The sequence below is a fragment of the Oncorhynchus clarkii genome, chromosome 9, assembly GCF_045791955.1.
Source record: "Oncorhynchus clarkii lewisi isolate Uvic-CL-2024 chromosome 9, UVic_Ocla_1.0, whole genome shotgun sequence".
Lineage (NCBI taxonomy): Eukaryota > Metazoa > Chordata > Actinopteri > Salmoniformes > Salmonidae > Oncorhynchus > Oncorhynchus clarkii.
Window position 1 is genome coordinate 41,045,884 of NC_092155.1, and position 24,555 is coordinate 41,070,438.

Genomic DNA, 24,555 nt, shown 5'->3' on the forward strand with positions numbered 1-24,555 from the left:
ATTAGTCTCCCTGCTCTGCCTGCCATAGAGACAGAAATAAAGCATTAATCTTTACCTTAGTCTGCAGGTGACAGAAACACACCCGCACTCAAGTGAAGAGAGGGATGGTGGTGGTGTAGGAAGAGAGGTGGGGGTGGATATGAGAGAGAGTATGCCTTTAGAGGTGGTATATAGAGAGCAGGGGGAGGAGAGGAGTAGATCAGGGGAAGAGAGGGAGGAGAGAATGATGGTTATGGAGAGGAGGGGGTAGAGTGGAGAAGTGGGATATCTGCAGGTGACTCTGGGATTCTGCCGCATCGTGTCACACGGACTTAGATCACCAGAAAGACTCCTCTACCCATAATGCCTCAGTCAGTCCTGCATGCCAACCATTCTCTAGTGTCAACCCAATGCAATATGGATTATGGATTTTTCCTAACTGGGCTAATTATAGTGGAGGTCACCAACCTGACTACAGCCAGTCATTGTCAGAGCAGTGAGCTAAATATCAGCACGGCTGTAGACGGCAGGTCTGACTGTCTCATGTTCCTACTGGGTGTTTACATGATCTGACCGGGGCGCACTGCACTTCTGTTTTGTCAACAGAGATTATGAAACTGGGGCTGGCTGGCTGGTTGGGCAACAGCCACCGCTGTCTGTATCGCCTAGCCTCACAACTCCCTCCCCTCGCTCACCAGACAACCACCTCCCCATCCCCCGCCTGCCCGCCCGCCTCCCTGCTTGCCCCCTCTCTCGCACCCGAAATCGTCTGTCTGCCTCTCCCAGCGTTATATTTGACATTTAAGTCATTTAGCAGACAGGTGGGACAACCACATGTCACGGTCATAGTAAGTACATTTCTCCTCAATATAGTAGGATATCATTGGGGTGCCAGGACAGAGAAGAGCTTGGACTGGGCTGATCGGGAACTGCCCTCCCGTAGGGGTGAAAGGGCGAGACCAGAGGTGGCAGAACGGAGTGCTGGGTTTGGGATGTAAGGTTTGAGCATAGCCTGAAGGTAGGGAGGGGCAAATCATCTTGCTGCTCCATAGGCAAGTACCATGGTCTTGTAGTGGAATGCGAGCTTCAACTGGAAGCCAGTGGATTGTGCGAAGGAGCGGGGTGACATGGAAGAACTTGGAAGGTTGAACAACAGGCGGGCTGCAGCGTTCTGGATAAGTTGCAGGGGTTTGATGGGACAAGCGGGGAACCCAGCCAACAGCGAGTTGCAGCAGTCCAGACGGGAGAATACAAGTACCTGGATTAGAACCTGCGTCGCTTCCTGTGTGAGGTAGGGTCGTACTCTACGGATGTTGTAAAGCATGAACCTGCAGGAGCGAGTCACTGCTTTGATGTTTTGCAGGGTGTTTGTTGTCCAGGGTCACGCTAAGCTTCTTTGCACACTGGGAGGGGGACACCGTGGAGTTGTCAACCGCAACGGAGAGGTCTTTGAGTGGGCAGAGGCCTTTCCCGAGAGGGAGAGCAGCTCTATCTGGTCAAATTTAAACTTGAGGTGGTGGGCCGACATCCATGCTGAGACATCTGCCAGGCATGCAGAGGGACCGCAGCCGGTGGTCAGGGATGAGTTGATGAGGGAAGTGAGGAATGGGAGAAGGTCTCCAGAGATGGTCTGGGGGAAGGGAGCAGGGGATGGGGTCGGATGTCGTCAGCCTTCTTCTCAAAGTGGTTGACAAAGTCGTCCACGGGGAGGGCGAAAGGTGGAGGATTAAGGAAGGAGGAGGGAAAAGAGTTTCCTAGGCTTAGAGGCAGAAGCTTGAGTGAAGGAATCTGGCTTTAGCAGCGGATACAGGTGAAGGTAGAGAGGAAGAGGTGAAAGGATGATGGGTCCTCCGGAAGTTTAATTTAGCAGAAGGGAGCGAAGGTAGAAGAGGAGCGCAAAGATTGCAAAACCGCATTACCATCTTGGTAGGGGTTAAGTAGCTAGGGTTGGAGGAAAGGGAGACAGAAAAGGAAACAAATGAGTAATCAGAAACCCGGATGGAGGTTGCAGTGAGATTAGTAGGAGTACAGACTCTAGTTAAGATGAGGTCAAGCGTATTGTCTGCCTTGGAAGGGGACTGGGAAAGTGTGAGGTCAACTGTGGCAAGGAGGGGAAGGAGAGAGTCAGAAAGAAATTAATCGAGGGCAGACGTCAGCAGGTTGAAGTCGCCAAGTACGAAGAGTGGTGAGCCATCTTCAAGAAATGTTCTTATCGAGGTGTCAATTTCTCTAAGGGCACCTTGGTGGGCGATAGATGACAATGTGAGTGGCTTGACTTGGAACAGTGACAGCATGGAATTCAAATGAGGAGATGGACAGGTGAGAGAGGGAGAAAAGATCATCTCAGTTTAGGAGAAATTAGAAGCAGATGCTCTCGGACTATGAGAGAAAAAGTAATCGGATGAAGAGAAAGCAGCTGGAGTAGCAGTGTGCTCCAGGGTGATCCATGTCTCTGTCAGGGCCAAAAAGTCAGGGGTTTTGAAGGGTAGCATAGGCTGAGATGAACTTGCCGTTCTTGCATGTAGATCGGCAGTTCCAAACGCTGCCGGGGACCAGGAATTCCACAGGGAGAGGCGCGAACAGGTATAGAAAACATACACATGCACTATAAATGCAAAAGTATGTGGATAACCCTGGAGATTGCTCGACTCCGTTACAAAAACCTTTTTAGTACAGATATAACACATTGGAGAATCGCGTCAGAGAGATAAGTCAAATGCTGTTGAAACATCAACGTAGACGGGCCAAAGAGAATTCTCCATACAAAGTCTATAGTTTATTTTCATGAACTAGTATTTGTTTTCTGCCTCAGTTTGTTGCACCAGCCTGTCTGTCTCCGCTCAATAACCCTTTTTAGGCATTTGTTTGTTTGTTGTTTGTTGAGTTTTTCTCTAGTATGACTCATGTTATCGTGGGAGGCTTTTTCTTCTTGATTTTTTTTCTCCGTTTTGAGTCAGAGAACTGAGATAGACTCTCTCTCTCTCTCTCATTTCTGTCTGCCCCTCCTGAGTGTGTTGTGCATTTCACTTGTGTTAGTTGAGGTGTAACTGAAGTTGTTGTGTTACCTTACACGCGCGCGTGCGCACACACACACCCAAGTGAGAGAATGTTCCTCAGTACAAAGTCTTCATTGCAAAGTGATATAACATGGGTTGGGTAAACAGTAACACATTTTGGCTCCCATACACAGACACATGATCAAGGTACAGTCAGACCTACCTGTGCACCCGACTCTATCTCATGTCACTGTTCCTTAGTCTCTCTCCCTTCACTCTCCTCTGCCCGTCTTTCTCTTGATCCTCTCTCTTCTCTCCTTCTCTATATCATCCCCTCTACCTAATGCCGTCCCTCACTCTACCCCTCTGTCTTTATCTTCCTTCTCTCCTTTCCTCCCTTCCCCTCTCACTTCCTGCCTCCCCCCTCTCTTCCTCCCCCTCTCCCTCCTGTGCCTGCCTAGCGTCATGCCTGAAAACAGCTGCCTAATGGCTCTCAAAGACACAAACATCATCAGTCATAAGAGAGCTGCTCGTTTTGGACCCATCCTCCATCTTAAATCGTTCATGCTTATTTTCTCAACACACACACACACACACACACACACACACACACACACACACACACACACACACACACACACACACACACACACACGGCTGTGCTATTACCATGTTGGCTGCATCTTCAATACTCGCCCCGGACAACATGTCTGCCTCTCTCTTTCTCTCTCTCTCTCCCTCTCTTTCTCTCTCTCTCTCTCTCTCTCTCTCTCTCTCTCGCTCCCTCTCTCTCTGGATCTGCAAATGCCATCTCTAAACTGTATCAATAACCTATCAGTGTACTGCTACTGTAAATCAATATATTCCATGCCATATCTCACATTGTTTATCTTTTTCTGGCTTGCATTGTTTATACATTGCTGAAGCGGTGAGTTCATGGGCAAGTCTTATTATTCTACTTGTGTTTATTTAGGGGGTAGATCAGCTTAAATATTGAAGACAGATTGTGCTTTCTATCAATGTAATTGTCTGCATCATTTCCAATCCCCCATATGTACGTTTTTGTAAATATACAGTAGCTCCATGTAAATGTTGCAATTTTTGGGCCATTCCTGAACCTGTGACCAAAAACCAGCTACATATGGGCAGTATCAAAACAAGTGATCTAATCAAATCAAATCAACTTGTATTTGTCACATGCACCTTACAGAGAAATTCTTACTTGCAAGCCCTTAACCAACAATGCAGTTTTAAGAAAGATAGCTAAACAATTATAAATTAAATTAAATTAAATTAAAGTAACAAATAATTAAAGAGCAGCAGTAAAATAACAATAGCAAGGCTATATATAGGGGTTACCTGTACAGAGTCGACCGGTTAGCATACATGTGGGTAGAGTTATTAAAGTGACTTATGCATAGATAATAACAGAGAGTAGCAATGCAAGTAGTCTAGGTAGCCATTTCATTAGATGTTCAGTCTTATGACTTGGGGGTAGAAGCTGTTTAGAAGCCTCTTGGACCTAGACTTGGCAGTACCGCTTGCCGAGTGGTAGCAGAAAGAACAATCTATGACTAGGTTGGCTGGAGTCTTTGACAATTTTTCGGGACTTCCTCTGACACCACCTGGTATAGAGGTCCTGGATGGCAGGAAGCTTGGCCCCAGTGATGTACTGGGCCGTACGCACTACCCTCTGTAGTGCCTTGCGGTTGGATGCCGAGCAGTTGCCATACCAGGCAGTGATGCAACCCATCAGGATGCTCTCGAAGGTGCAGCTGTAGAATCTTTTTAGGATCTGAGGACCCATGCCAAATCTTTTCAGTCTCCTGAGGGGGAATAGGTTTGGTCGCCCCCTCTTCACAACTGTCTTGGTGTGCTTGGACCACATTAGTTTGTTGGTGATGTGGACACCAAGGAACTTGAAGCTCTCAACCTGCTCCACTACAGCCCCGTCGATGAGAATGGGGCGTGCTCGGTCCTCCTTTTCCTGTAGTCCACAATCATCTCCTTTGTCTTGATCACATTGAGGAAGAGGTTGTTGTCCTTGCACCACACAGCCAGGTCTCTGATCTCCTCCCTATAGGCTGTTTCATCGTTTTCGGTGATCAGGCCTACCACTGTTGTGTCATCAGCAAACTCAATGTATTTTCTTTATTTCTACTATTTTCTACATTGTAGAATAATAGTGAAGGCATCAAAACTACGAAATAACACATATGGAATCATGTAGTCACCAAAAAAGTGTTAAACTAATCAAATGTAGTCACCGTTTGCCTTGATGACAGCTTTGCACACTCATTTCAATTAACGGGTGTTCCTTGTTCAAAGATCATTTGTGGAGTTTATTTCTTGATGTGTGTTTGAGCCAATCAGTTGTGTTGTGACGAGGTAGGGGTGACATACAGAATATAGCTCTGTTTGGTAAAATATCAAGTTCATATTTAGTTCAAATAAGCAAAGAGAAACAACAGTCCCATCCTTACTTTAAGACATGAAGGTCAGTCAATCTGGAAAATGTTAAGAATTTTGAAAGCTTCTTAAAGTGCAGCTGCCAAAAAGCATGAAGTGCTATGATGTAACTGGCTCTCATGAGGACCGCCACAGGAAAGGAAGACCCAGAGTTCCCTCTGTTGCAGAGGAGAAGTTCATTACTGCACCTCAGATTACAGCCCAAATAAATGCTTCACAGAGTTCAAGTAACATACACATCTCAACATCAACTGTTCAGAGGAGACGGCATGAATCAGGCCTTCATGGTTGAATTGCTGCAATGAAACCACTACTAAAGGACACCAGTAAGAAGAAGAGACTTGCTTGGACCAAGAAACACGAGCAATGGACATTAGACTGGTGGAAATCTGTCCTTTGGTGTGATGAGTCCAAATTTGCTATTTTTGGTTCCAAACGCTGTATTTTTGTGATACGCAGTTTAGGTGAATGGATGATCTCTGCATGTGTGGTTCCCACCATGAAGCATGGAGGAGGAGGTGTGATGGTGCTTTGCTGGCGACACTCAGTGATTTATTTAAAGTTCAAGGCAAACTTTACCAGCATGGCTACCACAGCATTCTGCAGCGATACACCATCGATACACCATCCATGCTGTATCACAACCGGTTGTATCACAACCGCCGCACAATTGGCTCAGCTTCGTCCGGGTTTGGCCGGTGTAGGCCATCATTGTAAATAAGTGACTTGCATAGTTAAATAAAGGTTAAATACAAAAATAAAAACATCCCATCTGGTTTGCACTTAGCGGGACTATCATTTTTTTCAACAGGACAATAACCCATCACAGCTCTAGGCTTTGTAAGGGCTATTTGACCAAGAAGGAGAGTGATGGAGTGCTGCATCAGATGACCTGGCCTCCACAATCACCCAACCTCAACCCAATTGAGATGGTTTGGGATGAGTTGGACCGCAGAGTGAAGGAAAAGCAGCCAACAAGTGCTCAGGATATGTGGGAACTCCTTCAAGACTGTTGGAAAAGCATTCCATGTGAAGCTGGTTGAGAGAATGCCAAGAGTGTGCAAAGCTGTCATCAAGGCAAAGGGTGGCTACTTTGAAGAATCTGAAATATAAAATATATTTTGAATTGTTTAACACTTTTTTGGTTACTACATGATTCCTGTGTTATTTCATAGTTTTGATGTCTTCACTATTATTCTACAATGTAGAAAATAGTAGAAATAAAGAAAAACCCTTGAATGAATAGGTGTGTCCAAGCTTTTGACTGGTATTATATATAACATTTTATTGGTTGCAATCATTTTGTATAGTCCTTTAAATTGAAAAACTAGTTGGGTGTACCATGGAGTTGACAGACAAGTTCCTTTCCACTTGCCTCCTCAATTTTTGCTACAATCAGGTGGCTGGATAGAGCAAACATTTCCATATATTTCTGTTAGCTGCATATGTGACAACTCCACCAGTCCTATTTATGATATAATTTACAAAGATTATACCTTTTTTGTTTCTTTTTTCTTCACAAAATATTTTTATATCAATAAGTATATTTGAGTTTAACCATCATTTTTCTTATCATATTTGTTCTCTCTTTTCTGGTGGGTTAAACTGAAATTGCAACCAGCTTTCTGTTGCTTGTTTTAAAAATAGCAATATTTTAGAGATGATTTCATTTTTATATAACTGAAAGTGAGAGGTTGTAATCTGAATGAAGGGAAACGGGCCATTCTTGAACACCTGGTGAGCCATTATTACTAATCTGCTAGAGAACCAGTTCAGATTTAAGTATAGTTTTTGTATGACTGAAGCCTTTAGTGAGAGGTCCAATGCTTTAATATTTCATTTCTGCTCTCTGAATTCATATTCATTATATAACTGGGTCGGTTTAATTTTGTTTGGCTTGTCGTTCCAAATAAAATAAAGTATTTTTTTGTTCACATAATTAAAAAAACAACAACAAGTCGTTGGCATAAGTAAATAGGTCAACTGGGATATGACAAAATAATTAATCAGGGTGATTTTTCCACAAATAGACAGGTGTTGTCTATCCATGGTAGCAAAATCTTATCTGATTTGGCAAACTTTCAATAAAAATGTGTTGCAGTGAGATCCTTTCTTCCAGGATATGAATACCGAGTATGTCCTCTTCACTCTCGGCCATTTTATTGTTGAACTACACAGGAATGTAAAAGTTGTATTTTTTAGAGATCCAATACGTAATATGGTGCACTTATCATGGTTTGGTTTTAATCCAGAGAGGATAGAAACATTTTCTAGATCCTTGATGAGGCTGTGCAGGGATCCAAAAATTGCGGATTTAAAATTTTAAAAAATGAATCATCAGCGTACAAGAACACGTTTGTTTTTAAACCTTGGATTTATAGCCCCTTGACACTATTGTTGGATCTGATTTTAATAGCTAACATTTCAATGGCCATAATACATATCGTGTTTTACTCCTGTTTCTGAGAAGTAGACGTTATTTACTATTTTACGCCTAGGGTTACTGTACATAACTTTAACCCATTGTATAAGAGATCCTCCAAAATTATAATAGTCCAGACATTTTTATATAAATTCAAGTTGTACTTTATCAAAGGACTTTTCAAAGTCAGCTATGAATACCAGGCCGGGTTTCCCAGATTTTTCATAGTGTTTTATTTTTCCCAATACTTGTTTAAATTGTTTTTAAATTATTTTTTCCAATACTTATTTAAATTATCTGGAATTGTGAATTAGTGAATTATAAGTGAAATAATCCGTCTGTAAACAATTGTGTTATGCACAAAGTAGATGTCCTAACCGACTTGCCAAAACTATAGTTTCTTAACAAGAAATTTATGGAGTGGATGAAAAGAGTTTTAATGATTCCATCCTAAGTGTATGTAAACTTCAGACTTCAACTGTGTATATATAATATTTATTATTATAATATATTTTTTCTTCACATTTTCAACCAGTACAATGATATTTTCCAATGGGGCTATACATTTGGGTGAGGTTTTTTTCTCGCCTGAGTAGCCTCGTTTCGCTGCCAAAAATAAAATGAAACCATCTAGTGTTCAGCGAAATAACAACAAATTGTCAAATATAGGTAGCCTAGTCAAATAATTAACATCCAATCACATTAACCGTTGCGCTCTCGCGGAAATTCCACTAACGGTCCGTATGTAGCCAAACGTAGCTGCCGCACATGTTGGTATCTGTACTGATTGCGCAAAAGCCATGACAGGGAGACATAGTGGAGTGGATACTCGCATGCAAGCAGTAGCTCCCGACGCCACTTGGCTACACTGCAGCATCCACCGAGAGGCTCTTGCTGCCAAGGGAATGCCTGACAGCTGGAAAGACGTTTTGGACACTACATTGAAAATGGTTAACTTTGACAAAGCAAGGCCCCTGAATTCTCGTATATTTTCTGCACTATGCAATGATATGGGCATGTAGCGCTTTTACAACATACGAAGTGCGCTGGTTATCAAGGGGCAAAGTATTTTTTTAATTGAGAGACCAGCTTAAAGTTTCCTTCACTGACTATAATTTTCACTTGTCTGACCTCTTGCATGATGACAAGTTTCTCACATGACTGGCCTATCTGGATAATTTTTTTCTCGCCTGAATGATCTGAATCTAGGATTACAGGGACCCCCTGCAAGTATATTCTATGTGTGGGACAAAATTGAGGCTACGATTAAGAAGTTGGAGCGCTTCTCGGTCTGCATTAACAGGACAACACACAGGTCTTTCCATCATTGTCTGATTTTTTTGTGTGCAAATGACCTCAAGCTTACGGACAATGTCAAATGTGATATAGTTAAGCACCTGAGTGAGTTAGGTGCGCAATTACGCAGGTACTTTTCCCGAAAATTACTCATATCTAAACAAGAGAGTCTCATTGAAATTGCAACATGTGGTTATGTGAAAATTTTATTTAATCAGAAGCCACTGCCAGATTTCTGGATTGGGCTGCGCTCAGAGTATGCTGCCTTGGCAAATCGCGCTGTTAAGACACTGGTGCCCTTTGCAACAATGTATCTATGTGAGATTGGATTCTCAGCCCTCACTAGCATGAATACTAAATACAGGCACAAACTGTGTTTTGAAAATAATAATAAATCATTTTGTATCCAAGATGGCGTAGCAGTGCAGACGTTGTTTGTATTTCTCCTGTGTAAATTTTGTATTTTTTGTTTTTTTATGTATATATTTAAATATATTTTCAATCTCTTTTTCCATTTTTAAATTAAATATACCTTCCGGCAACCGACCTCACCCAATGTCATACGGATCTGCTATTTTTAGACCTTATAGCCAGAACCTCCATCAGAAGCTAGCCATCAGAAGCTAACCAGCTAATTAGATAATAGCTATTTAGTCATTGTTAGCCACTGCTAGCGGCCTTTACCTTTTGCACAGACACCAGCCGCTTTTAGCCTGGATAATACTTGCCAGCCTGCCAGTATCGGACTGTTTTTCTCCACTACAACACCGGATTCCTGCTGTAAGCCCTGGACCATTACTCCTGATCATCCCAGCTAGCTGGCTGCCACCGAGTGGCCCAGCCCCGAAGCTAGCCTTGAGCCAGGCCCACCTCCCGGCCTGCTCAGTGGACCCTATGATCACTCGGCTACACAGCTGATGCCTCCCGGATTCTTCATTAACACGACTTGAATCCACTACACTACCGGATTCTTGCCGTAAGCTCTGGACCTTTGCATCGGATCATCACTGCTAGCTAACTGCTACCGAGTGGCTATAGTGGCTAACACCCTTGTCCCGAAGCTAGCACCAGTTAGCCGCAAGCAAGGCTCATCTCCCGGCTAGCAAACTGGCCTGGAACCTTTGTCGACACGGAGCCCCGCCTTTCCATCACGACTGGTTTGCTGACGTAATTCCATCCATTGTGCCCTCAACCGGCCTTTTCCGGACGTCGGCGCAGGCGATTCTACTAGCCCCGCCTGCTAACTTTTTTTTAAAAACTTTGTCTCCCGCTTGCTAGCGTAGTAAAGACTACCTAGCGGCTTCCCTGTTTCATCTATTGCTGTTCACTGGACCCTATGATCACTTGGCTACTTGGCTGATGCCTGCTGGACTGTTCATTAGCTAACTCTCCCAATCAACACCTGTGATTGCTTTATGCCTCGCTTTATGACTCTCTCTAATGTCAATATGCCTTGTATTCTGTTGTTTAGGATAGTTATCATTGTTTTAGTTCACTGCGGAGCCCCTAGTCCCACTCAACATGCCTCAGATACCTCTTTTGTCCCACCTCCCACACATGGGCTGACCTCACCCAGCATAACTAGTGCGTCCAGAGATGCAACCTCTCTTATCGTCACTCAATGCCTAGGTTTACCTCCACTGTACCCACACCCTACCATACGCCTGTCTGTACATTATGCCCTGAATCTATCCTACCATGCCCAGAAATCTGCTCCTTTTATTCTCTGTCCCAAACGCACTTGACGACCAGTTTTGATAGCCTTTCGCCGTACCCTCATCCTACTCCTCCTCTGTTCCTCGGGTGATGTGGAGGTTAACCCAGGCCCTGCGTGTCCCCTGGTGCTCTCATTTGTTGACTTCTGTAACCGTAAAAGGGTGATGGTTTGTAGTGTGATTTTCTTTACGGTTCCGCTGAGGTGCTCAAAACCGTATTATAATCTCCCACCAAAATAATTGAGTCATGTAAGCTCAATAAATTATTATACATTTTCATCATTTGGATATAGATTAATAAGACAAATGTATTTATAGTCCAACAGCATATTTAAAAGGATCCACCTTCCTTGTGGATCTGTTTCAACAGTTTCCAAATTCGGATCAAAATTATTTTGAATTAATATATCATCACCCCTTTTGGGATTCTTTGCCCATGGGAGAAATATATTTCACCCCCACTCCCAGTCATTTTCCCATACAACTTTGTCTACAGGTGTAGAATGAGTTTCCTGTAAACAAAATATATATTATATTCTCTTTTAGCCAGGTAAAGACTGATTGTCTTTTCTTATCTGTAGTCAAGATTTAAGACTGCGATTTCTTATCTGCTAAGCCACTACAATTCTAACTAGCTATATTTATTTTACCACTTATCATAATGAGATGCAAGTTTTGATTATACTTTGCAAAGTTAATGTTTGTCAACTTACTATTAAGAAGTAACATGATAATTGAGCGTCCATATAGCCGTACCATATTTACACTGTTAAGCGTACTGTGGCTGCAACTAAGTAAACCTCTACTTGTCCTCTTAATATTCCACCTGCTAAAACCTCCGGTGTGATTTAGAACGCTTATTTGGAACGTCCAGTTTCGATTGACGCAACAGCTGGAAACACAGAAACATTGTGCACAGACACAATCCTTCGAACTTTACGTCCTGAATGTGACCAGTTTGTTTACGTATGCAATGTTCAGACATTCACAGAAGTGGCGACAGCATAACACAATCATCCAAACTGGAAAATGTAGGCTACATTAGTCCTAGCGCTAACTGAGGAAAGATTTGAACTAAAACAAGCGGTCAAATTTAGCTGGGGGGGAATAGTTTGTGCTAGACTGGGCAAATGTCTGCATACTTTAATCTGGGGAGGTGTTTGGGCTTTCATCGAAGAGATAAGCTTGTCCGGTTCAGTAAATCCTCAAACATAAATTGTCCGCAACAGTGAAATGGGCTAGTTCATTGTGAATTCACGAGGAGGTGGAACACACCTCCATTCAAATTGTTGTTAGAAAAAAAACGTTGTTAGAAAATAAATTTAAAATTGACAGCGCAGGTTAACTCTCCTGTTGCGTAACAATCACATTTTGGAACAGTGAGTGCATTCTGACAGCATGCACTTAAAAAACTCACTCTGGGGCCATTAGAGATATTTGGAACTCACCTGTGAAAAGGTTAAGAGATAGGGGCCCATCCTTTAAAAAGAGCACATGGTGTCACCTACAGTACAGAACCAGCTCCGCTGTCCCGTTCTGACCTTAGTTCCTTTGTTATGTCTTTGTTTTAGTATGGTCAGGGCGTGAGTTGGGTGGGTTTGTCTATGTTAGTTTTTCTATGATTTGCTATTTCTGTGTTTGGCCTGGTATGGTTCTCAATCAGAGGCAGCTGTCAATCAGAGGCAGCTGTTCTCCTATTGTGTTTCGTGGGTGATTGTTTTCTTTTGTATGTCTGCACCAGCCAGAACTGTTTTCGGTTGTTTCTCTTTGTTATTTTAGTTATTTCCGTGTTCATTTGAATAAATATGGACACTTACCACGCTGCACCTTGGTCCTCACCTTCTTCCACCATCGACGACCATTACATCTGCAGCAAACATCATTTCTAATGTTTTGACCTCGGTTGTACTGCATCATTATTAAAAAAACATTGTTAAAAAATATCTATACATATAAAAATCTTGCATATCTTAATTTCTTCCCACAATTGACGATTAATGTGCATAATAATATTAGCACTTCTATGAAGGATCGTTACCTATAACAAGGACTGGCTGTAGGAATTCATAGATTTTGTCAACAGATGTGGGATGCATACACTCGACTCACCCCACCCCTCTCAAACAAACAGCTCTGCCCCTTACTCCCCTTCCACCTATAGATCGACCTACAGATTTAATTAACCAATATCTAGTCCTAGCTAATGGAGCTCCGATAAACCCCTTCCCCCAACACCCATGCACGCTGGTCCTCTGTTGTGACCCATCTTCCCAAGCACCTCTGTGTGTCAGGCCTTTTGATTATTCTGTGAAGGCAGGGCCACAATAATAACTCCCTTCCCAATGGTTACTGCAGCCAGTGTTTTCAGCACTGCCACCCCCTGGGTGGGGTATTCCACCAGAATTCCAACCGGCTAGGTACGAGGTCGTCAAGGTTCTCATTAGATGCTTTGAGAACATCCTTGTATATTATGCTCACCCATCCGGGGCTTTGGCTTTTGGACCTACCCTCAAATTATTGACTGGACGATACGGCTTTAGTGGGTCTCTGACCACCTTCATCTTTCTGTCATGGCTGCGTAGGCTAGTTGTAAGTAGGCCTATAAAACAAAACTTCTCCTTAGTGGGTGGGTCGCTCAGGTTGGTGTCTAGGATGTAGGGTTGGCACCATGTCATCATGATAGGACAAAAATAAACCAACTATATATTTTTATTTGAAAATGTATATCCCATATCTGCGCAAAAGCAACCATTTTCCTTTCTCATTCCCTTAACTCATCACACTTCTAATCACAAAAAACACACAGGCACCCCATCTTCCTACACACCCGCACTCCCCTCGCATATACACCCTTGCATACTCACATACTGTGCCTTTTATGTCCTCTGTCGTGTTTTTATTTCTACCTTGTTGATTCCTGCCAAATTTCGGGCCTTGGGTACTTTTGTGTTTCAGTTCTTTGTATTTGGGGATTTATTATTTCATGTCCTATCCTCATGTCCTATTCATGTTCTATTTATAAATACTATACATAAAAAAATGTAATACAAATTATTTTGTTGTGTTTTGATTTTTGGGGGGGGGGCAAATGGAAGTGAGCAGAATATTAATTTAAAAAAACAAAAAACAGAGTTTAACCTTGGACTCTCATGTGTGAGACCTCACGGCCCACATGCCAGTAACTACAGTAGGAGCATGTGGAATGGATGAACGACAGACAGGGGAAATATGGAGGCTCACTCGGAGAGAGAGGTGGACGACAACTTCATCAACGTTTACTTACACTCATTGTAGCTCTCTGTAGTCGTGGCCTGTTTCTCCCAAAATCGTCCTCCCCTTCCCATCCCACCCTCTCTTCCCCCCTGTACCATACCCAGTAACCACCACAGCCCCCCTGCTTCCCAGTGTGCCACCAGGCCCCAGTGTCTTTGGTGTGTAATTGACTTTACTCCCTGCACTCCTCTGGAAGAGCGGGTGGATGGGTGTCTCATGCCACACTGGAGGTGACCCATTTCCCTGGGGCATTCAGCATCCCTCCTAATCAGTCATCCTCTGGGGCCACCTCATTCACTGTAATTAGAACGCTGGAGCCATCTCTCTCTCCCCCTTTCTCTCTCTTTCTCACTCTCGGTCTCTTTCTCTCTCTCTTTGCGGTCTCTTTCTCTCTCTCTTTGAGAACTCTATCAATAGGCAGGCAGGCATACAGGCAGGCATGATCAGGATTGATGGAAGAGGGCTTCAGTTAAACCCTTCCTTTAGCTCTAGTTCTAAGCGCCTCCTCTGAGCTCTCCACTGCCTCTCTTTAATCCCTCCCCCTTTCCTCTCCACCTCCCAGACAGACAGACAGATAGGAAAGCAGGTAGGAGAAGGGAAGGGTTGACGGGGATGGATAGATTGAAGGAAACACGTATGGGAGGGAGGGAGGGAGGGAGGGAGGGAGGGAGGGAGGGAGGGAGGGAGGGAGGGAGGGAGGGAGGGAGGGAGGGGAAGAGACCGAGGGTGGGACTGAGTGAGCGTGTTCTAAACAAAGCTGCTTGTGAATTCCTCAGAGTGAAACCTTTTTTTTTTGCCACATAATCACGTGTTTCCCTACATACAGAGCTACAGTATGACGCTTCCCAATTAAGGTCAATGTTGTTGTCTGGAGTGGAAACCAATATAGTACTGAGGGAGGAGGAGCATCACACCACCTTCCAACGTCATGGAGCTGTTGGCTGCTTTTCCATTTGATTGATTTCACATTTAGACATGTTCATTTAGGTCAGAGATGGGCAACTGGCTGGTTGGGTGGTTGTGGCCCGCAAGGTGCGATTTTGAAATTTGATTGTGCATCATCAGTTTTTCTCTTATGTCAGTCGCTGATAGTCACTGAATTAGCCCATGTCAGCTAAAGTCTTTTAGATTGGTAAGTTAGTTTAGTGGCCCGCTATCTAAACTTGTAGTAGTCTTAATCGTGGAATTACCGACCGGGGGCCCCCATTGATTTTGTTAGTCACTCTCACTCAGATATCATATTTAAAACTGGAGAAAATGTCTCTCCGCCCTATGACAAAATGTGTAGAATTGCAGGAAATGAACAACGACAACAATATGTCTCTCCGCTGTCAAGAGGGGGGTTGCTCAAATGTTTTGCTGGCAAGGTGGGCGGTTATGGATGTGGGTACGCAGACCCGCAAGCCACTGCGGCCCCTAATTATGAGTTCAGCCATTTTTTTATGTGGCCTCCACCCCCATCAAAGTTGTCCATCTCTGATTTAAGTGATGTTGTCAGACCAGCGGGCATGATGGAATGAATAGGCAGGGTAGAACGTCTGTTCACAAGCCATTTTAGTGGGCTATCTTTTAGAACGTTACAGTGCACTATTTGGCACAGCTGGGATGACGAGGCAATAAACGCACTCTATTCTTTTCTTTTTGTCATGCCAATCGAATGTCCTTGAAAATATTGAAATCCAACTGATTGATAAAGATTACTCCTAAGAAATATTACAAACAATATCTGCAAAACAAACGGATAGAATTATAGAATGGCAACACTGTTCCTTTCCGTCTGGTGGCTTGCTTTTCTATTCAGTAGAGGCTTCATGCATGTCGGTCAGAGGGTAACCATGTAATCAATGGAATAAAAATGATGCACTTGCTGGGAAGGTTAAGAAGGGCACTGGAGTGTGGTTCTCCTCCTGATCGCGCACTGCATCCCTCCTTTTCTCTCTCTCTCTCTCTCTCTCTCTCTCTCTCTCTCTCTCTCTCTCTCTCCTCCATCTCCCTTCCACGCCTTCTCTCACTCTCTTCCCTCCTCTCCCTCTTGCTCCCTCACCACTACACTTTTCCATCTCCCCTCTCTGCTTCCCTCTCTCCTCTCCTCTGTTTCCACTGCTTGGGACTCCCTGAAAACACACCGCTCCGACCACAAGTGACTTTTTGTAGCCTTAACCTAATACTCCTGACCTGCTGTATCGAAGCGGTGTGTTTGTAGGGGATCGCCACTGATCTCACTCTCTATCCTCTTGCTCTCATCCTGCCCCCCCCCCCCCCCCCCATGTCCCCTCCCTTTCTCTGTCTCTCACCTCATTCACTCCCCCTCCTTTTGCATTCTCTCCCTCTGCCCCCTCTTCCTCTCTCTCTCTCTCTCTTTCCCTCCCTCCTACCTTTCTCCAGCGTCACTGGTAAATAAATGGACCAATCAGCGTGGACTTCATGCTGCCAGCTTCTCCTTTCCTCACTTCTCTTCCTCAACCCTCCCCGCCCCTCTCCACCTTAGACAGCCTACATTCCTGTAGACCGAGTGAGATGCATTGTAGGAGACAGACTGCTGTCTAACAGGGTTAGTCGTGCAGCGTGTCTTACTGTCGGAGACACTGCTAATCCTTGTGTGTCTGCGTGTGTGCGCGAGGTCATACACACACTCTACCCCGAGAGGAGGAGGCAGACGATGCAATATAGATTTTTCATATTGTGCCAATAGCGTGATTTGCATAAGAGTACCCTGGAGGTTGGATATTTAGCATAAAGCTTCTCCTACACGTCTGTGTGTGTGTCTCCCTCTGAGTTTGAGTATTATCCACAGCCATAAGGTTAGATGTGTTTATATATGGAGGTTTCCACACCTTCTCATTTCTTCCCCACCCAGTTACATTAACAACATCTTATTGACCATCCCTCCCATTATCTGACCTGTGGCTAAGCGTGTGTGTTTGTCCTGTCCCTGTCAGGTGCTGATATGTGTACACGATGAGTGGACTGGGGGACAACTCCATGGAGCCTTTGAGCTCGGAAAACCGAAAACGCAAGCTCTCCACCTGCGACACGCCCAGTCTGGGGTGAGTAAGGGGCTGGCGTGAGGCCATGCGATGGGGGTATTTGGGGATTTTCTTTTTTTATTTTATGTAAAAAAAACAACATACAAGTGCAAATCTATTTTGACAAGTCAGATACATTTTTGTTCATACATTTTATGAATCAACTTCCAAATTTACACTAAAACAGGGTGTATAGTCTTTTTAATGTAGCCTACTGTAAGTCAACCCTGGCTTCTGAATCTGGAGATCTCTAGTAGTTGTAATCATTCACATTAAAGGTATCTAGTCTACACTACAGTTTGATCCAGTTTACAACCGGTTTCACAATGTTTGACCATTTTGATTATTGGCTGGGATATTGAGTTAAGCTCAACATTGACCTGTTGGAAATCGGTTTCTTTTTAAATAGTCTGAAAACGCATCCTCAAAGTCAAGACAGGTGTGTGTGTGTGTGTGTGTGTGTGTGTGTGTGTGTGTGTGTGTGTGTGTGTGTGTGTGTGTGTGTGTGTGTGTGTGTGTGTGTGTGTGTGTGTGAGGATTAATGCATACATTCATACCTGAACTAGAGAATGGTGGTTACGCGGAATGAGCCACATGCCCCAGAATGCTATATTGTAAATAACACAATGACTGCTCAGATTCGCTAACCATGGACATGTAACAACAGGTTATTTGGAAATAGGCCAACTTTCTTGAAACGTTTTGCAATGGAAAACAAAAACAAGTATTTCTCATTGGACAGTTTCAGGTAGCCCCTCCCTGTTTCAGTCCATTTTCTTGTGTTTGAATACAACCCTGATAAAACAATGGTAAATAATGTTGGTGAATGCCGGTAGTAAAACAGTGTCACCCCCTGTAGGTGTGAGCGAAGGCGGCGGGAGCAGGAGAGTAAATACATTGAGGAGCTGGCCGAACTGATCTCTGCCAATCTCAGTGACATCGACAGCTTCAACGTCAAGCCAGACAAGTGTGCTATCCTCAAGGAGACGGTGCGCCAGATCAGACAGATCAAGGAGCAGGGTGAGTAGACCCCACACACACACACACACACACACACACACACACACACACTGCAGTGGTGGCTAACCCATTAGTAATATCTATCACTTTCAAGTCAAATCGCATTTTATTTGTCACATGCGTGTACACCTTACAGTGAAATGCTTACTTATACAAGCCCTTAACCAACAATGCAGTTTTAAGAAAAATAAGTGATAAGTAAAAAATGCAAATAATTAAAGAGCAGCAGTAAAATAACAGTAGCGAGGCTTTATACAGTGGGTACCGGTACAGAGTCAATGTGCGGGGGCACAGGTTAGCCGAGGTATTTGAGAAAATATTTTTTTAATTTTGTCATTTTTAGCTAATGCCATAACGCTAGCTAATCTTCCTGGGGTCCAACACCAATTAACAAGAAATTACAAACAACCACTATCAAGACTTCACAAACATTCAACAAGTAGACTACAGATAATTAAAATACCTGACAGGAAACACATTTAACATTCAGTTGATACTTTCTATTTCCTGTCCAGGTATATGGTCTATCACATTAGATGTTCTTTCTATTTCCTGTCCAGTCATATGGTCTATCGCATTAAATGTTCTTTCTATTTCCTGTCCAGGTATATGGTCTATCACATTAGATGTTCTTTCTATTTCCTGTCCAGTCATATGGTCTATCGCATTAAATGTTCTTTCTATTTCCTGTCCAGGTATATGGTCTATCACATTAAATGTTCTTTCTATTTCCTGTCCAGGTATATGGTCTATCACATTAGATGTTCTTTCTATTTCCTGTCCAGGTATATGGTCTATCACATTAGATGTTCTTTCTATTTCCTGTACAGGTATATGGTCTATCACATTAAATGTTCTTTCTATTTCCTGTCCAGGTATATGGTCTATCACATTAGATGTTCTTTTAATTTTTTTCTTGAAGGTGGATTTACTTTTTGCCTGAGAAATATGGATTGGTAAAGAGTTCCATTCAGCTATAGCTCTATATAAAACTGTAGATTTAAGGCGATTTGTCCTTGGCTTGAGGTGTTTTAGCTGCCCTGAATTTGCCTGTCAAGTTTGGTGGTTATGCGTGTTGCTAATATGTACTAATTGGACTGAAAAATACTGTTGTTTTTTAAAAATATAACATTCCTAAAGAAAATCAGAAGACTAGATAGTAATTGTTTTTTAACGTGAAGACATGAGAGATTCTGATGCATTTTAATATATTCATTCGGTTAGAGCAATGAAGAGGTAATCTACCAGCCCTGTTTTGAGCCTTTTGGAGCTTTTTATATCTTTCTTTGCTCCAGATGACCATATAACCAGAAAGTACTCTAAGTGTGATAGGACCAGGGATTGACCATATAACCAGACAGTACTCTAAGTGTGATAGGACCAGGGATTGACCATATAACCAGACAGTACTCTAAGTGTGATAGGATCAGGGATTGACCATATAACTGGACAGTACTCTAAGTGTGATAGGACCAGGGATTGACCATATAACTGGACAGTACTCTAAGTGTGATAGGACCAGGGATTGACCATATAACCAGACAGTACTCTAAGTGTGATAGGACCAGGGATTGACCATATAACCAGACAGTACTCTAAGTGTGATAGGACCAGGGATTGACCATATAACCAGACAGTACTCTAAGTGTGATAGGATCAGGGATTGACCATATAACTGGACAGTACTCTAAGTGTGATAGGACCAGGGATTGACCATATAACTGGACAGTACTCTAAGTGTGATAGGACCAGGGATTGACCATATAACCAGACAGTACTCTAACTGTGATAGGACCAGGGATTGACCATATAACTGGACAGTACTCTAAGTGTGATAGGACCAGGGATTGACCATATAACCAGACAGTACTCTAAGTGTGATAGGACCAGGGATTGAATCACCTGATTCAGAGTGCTAGATGTTACATACTCTGAACATTTTCTTGTAACAGCAATTCCCTTACCCATCTAAATAACAATATTGTCTTTGTATTTTGACCATGATAAAGCTGCGTCCAATATGGCGCCAAGTAGGTTTTTTTTTCACTTGCTCTATATGTATTCTATTCATCGACAAATTCAATTGGGGGTCATCAGCAAGCATATACCTTGAACCAAATACAATACTTTTAGTTTTAGAAATGTTCAACACCAATTTGTTCATATCAACCCACTCAGACACCATTCTTAGTTCACTGCTCAGGACATCTGTTAGCTCATTACATTCTGATGCTGCTCTATACATTGTTGAGTCATCAGCATACATGACCTCTCTTGCTTTGTTCATTACTGAAAGTAAATCATTAGTAAAGATAGAGTAGAGCAGTGGGCCTAGGCAGCTTCCTTGAGGAACACCACAATGTATATATTTACTACACTTTTTGTCTTCTCCTGGATAGATAGCTTTCCATCCAGGATAGAGCTGTATCCGTACAACCATAACATTTGATTTTTCCTAGTAACAGTTCATGATCAATTACATCAAAAGCAGCACTGAAATCCAGCAACACTGCACCAACTAACCTCCTAGCATCCATACTCTTAAACAATCATCTGTCATTTGTGCTAAGGCTGTACTCGTAGAATGCCCTTCTTTGTATGCATGTTGGAAACCCGTTATCATACCATTACATGAGAAATAATCCTTGATTTGTACAGATACAATTTTTTCCAATAATTTACTTAACACTGGCAGCAAGCTTATAGGACGACTATTAGGACCAGTGAATGCATATTTTTTTATCCTTAGGTAGTGGAAAAACATTTGACTCTTTCCAGACTTCTGGGCACACCCCATACATCAAGCACTTATAAAAAATATGAGAGATTGTTGTAGATATTTGGTTAGCTGTAACTAAGTATTTTGGTGTCCGGATTATCTGTACCAGGTGACTTGTCATCCGAAAGAGACAGCAGCATCCTTTCTATCTCTTCCCTTTCTACTTGATGAAATTTGGACCTGCATTGCCTCTCCTTCATGATACAATATTTTAAAAGGGTATATGACATGGAGCCATCAGTTGGAATCAAAGCATTCCTCAACAAGTCCACTTTGCCTGTAAAATATTAATTAAAGTAGTTTGCGATGTCATGTGGTTTTGTAATAAATATACCCTCTGATTCAACAAAAGAGGCGGACATGTTTGAATTCCTACCCATAATAACGTTCTCCACAGCTTTTTCCCATCACCCTTTACTTCCTCAATTTTGTGCTGATCGAATCCATTCTTCTTTCCTTTGTTTTAGATTGGTCACAAGATTTCTTAATTTACAATAACTTTGGTTATCAAACAAAGTACCAGATTTATCTGCTACTTTTTGGGCATCATATAGTTGAATCATTACATTTCTCAACTCATCATCAATCCATGGGGCACCATTTAACCTCACAGTGCATTTTCTTAAAGGGGCGTGCTTATCAGCTATACTCAGAAATTATTTCATAAACAAACTTAGTGACATTTCAGGATCATCCTTACTACACACTTATAACCATTGCACATTCTTAATCTCATCCACAAATGAGTCCTAATTGAACCCTCTGTACTTGTAGGTATAGTTAAAGTCACGATGCATAGATAGTAAACAGAGAGTAGCAGCAGCGTGAAAGGGGGGGGGGACAATGCAAATAGTCTGGGTAGCCATTTGATTAGGTGTTCTGGAGTCTTATGGCTTGGGGGTAGAAGCTGTTAACCTTTCTGGCGCAGACGTTCCGCTAGCGACCCACCTCGACAACATCCGGTGAAATTGCAGAGCGCCAAATTCAAAATACAGAAATAGTCATGATAAACATTCATAAAAGTACAAGTGTTGTACATCGGCTTAAAGATGAACTTCTTGTAAATCCAGCCGCTTTGTCAGATTTCAAAAAGGCTTTACGTCAAAAGCATACCATGCGATTATCTGAGGACAGCGTCCCGCTTACAAAAGCATACAAACATTTTCCAACCAAGTAGGGGAGTCACGAAAGTCATAAATAGAGATAAAATGAATCACTTACCTTTGAAGATCTTCATCTGGTTGCAGTCACAAGAGTCCCAGCTACACAATAAATGTTTGTTTTGTTCGATTAAGTCCCTCTTTATATCCCAAAAACTCAGTTTTGTTGGCGCTCAAAGGTGGTCAAAACATGCAGACGAATACATCCTATTAGTACCGGTAAAGTTCGTCGAAACATGTCAAACAATGTTTATAATTAATCCTCAGGTTGTCAATTGTCTAAATAATCGATAATATTTCAACCGGACAATAGTGTATTTAATAGAAGCGAAAAACAACGAAGGGCGCGCACTCAGTCATGCGCGCAAACCAGCACTGCATGATTCTACAGTCCACTGACAGAAAGGTCCCATTCTTCTTCATTTTTCAGACAACAAGCCTGAAACCATGTCTAAAGACTGTTGACATCTGGTGGAAGCCATAGGAAATGCAACCTGGGTCCTAACCCATTAGATACTCTATAGGCATTCAATTGAAAATACCACATCAACAAAACAAAAAACTTCCTGGATGGATTTTCCTCAGGTTTTCGCCTGCCATATCAGTTCTGTTATACTCACAGACCTTATTTTAACAGTTTTGGAAACTTTAGAGTGTTTTCTATCCAAATCTACCAAGATTTATATGCATATCCTAGCTTCTGGGACTGAGTAACAGGCAGTTTACTTTGGGCACACTTCTCATCCAGATGTCGAAATACTGCCCCCAAGCCATAAGAAGATTTATGGCCTTTTGGATCTAGATTTGGCACTTCAGCACCGCTTGCTGCGCGGTAGCAGAGAGAACAGTCTATGACTAGGGAGGGCCTTCCTCTGACACCGCCTGGTATAGAGGTCCTGGATGGCATTAAGCTTGGCCCCGGTGACTACCCTTTGTAGTGCCTTGCGGTCGGAGGCCGGGCAGTTGCTATACCAGGCAGCGATGCAACCATGCTCTCGATGGTGCAGCTGTAGAACTTTTTGAGGATCTGAGGATCCATGCCAAATCTTTTCAGTCTCCTGAGGGGGAATAGGCTTTGTCATCCCCTCTTCACAACTGTCTTGGTGTGTTTGGACTTTAACTGACTACACAGTACCACTGCTAGACATGGCTATCTCAGAAACAGTACTGTGGCTATGTCAGAAATGGCACCCTATTCCCTATGTAGTGTACTGCTTTTGGTCAGCGCATGTGGACTGGACTAATACTAAAACCATCACCACTACTTCTATCATGTCATCCGAAATCTGTGGCTCCCAATGTTGTTAGTGCATGTAATCCTTTGGAGTGTTGTTGGCCTTGATGGTAGCCTTGCAGATGTGAACAGATGTGAGCACTGGAGTAGCACTGGAAAGCCAGCTGGTCTATGAGGGAGGTAGTAAGAACTGATAGTGTAGAGCAAGTCTGTAAGAGGGCTGGAGCCCTGGCTGTGTCTCTCCCCCAGAGCAGCTGGGCCTGAGGAGAGGAGAGGAGAGGAGAGGAGAGGAGAGGAGAGGACAGGACAGGACAGGAGAGGAGAGGAGAGGAGAGGAGAGGAGAGGAGAGGAGAGGAGAGGAGAGGAGAGGAGAGGAGAGGGAGAAGCTCAATTGCATACTCCTCGCCTCCTTCTCAAAACCCATTGGATGAGAAAGCCAGAGGTCCCTTCCCTCTGACCTTCTCCTCCAATGGGTTTCGAGAAGGAGGCGAGGAGAGAGGACGTGAGGAGTATGCAATTGAGTCTCCCTAGAGAGCTGTACAGATCTCACACGTGTCTCTCTCCCAGGGCCCAGGTGCACTGAGCACCTGGGCCCTGGTGCACTTTATTTCACAGCCTTTGCTGTTGGTATTTGTTTGGGGGAACTTTGGCACGGCATTATGTGCATGTCATTGGCTGTGTCTGTCTCTCTGTGTATGACAGAAACTGTGGTTGTGTAACTGTTACAGGTAATTAAAGTGAACTGCTCAGTCTCTGTTATTGTCTGACAATAATTCTCTATTGTACTGCATAATAGGCCGTGCTTGTAAATAAGAATTTCTTAATTGACTTTCCTAGTTAAATAAAGGTTCAAAGTTAAGTTGTATACCTCCACTACACTACTTTGATACGCATCAGTAAGGAAGTATACGCAATGCCCACTGAAAAACAAGTGTTTATACCTGCGTATACCCTCCACTACACCACTGGCTCTTTGTGTTTTACAAAAAGTGCACTCTACATGAGTGACCTGGTATTACGGTTGCTGTCCTTTCAGAATCACCAACCTGTCACACACTTGAAGACCTTTAGGTTCACCACTGTACTAACCTGTCACACACTGAAGACCTATAGGTTCACCACTGTACTAACCTGTCACACACTGAAGACCTATAGGTTCACCACTGTACTAACATGTCACACTGA

The 24,555-nt window shown here is 43.1% G+C and overlaps 1 protein-coding gene across 3 annotated transcripts in view; it reads left to right on the forward strand.

The window, feature by feature from the left end:
• The window catches only part of LOC139416305 (nuclear receptor coactivator 3-like), a 125,577-nt gene that overhangs the window by 78,083 nt on the left and 22,939 nt on the right, over window positions 1–24,555 (forward strand). For 2 of the 3 annotated variants that reach the window (XM_071164797.1, XM_071164798.1), the window contains exons 4-5: window positions 17,090–17,197; window positions 18,036–18,196. In XM_071164797.1, coding sequence (XP_071020898.1) covers window positions 17,109–17,197; window positions 18,036–18,196 — 250 coding nt within the window. In that variant the 5' untranslated portion in view covers window positions 17,090–17,108. Of the gene's footprint in view, window positions 1–981; window positions 1,271–17,089; window positions 17,198–18,035; window positions 18,197–24,555 lie in introns of those variants that run through there. The other variant, XM_071164799.1, reaches the window with a different exon arrangement.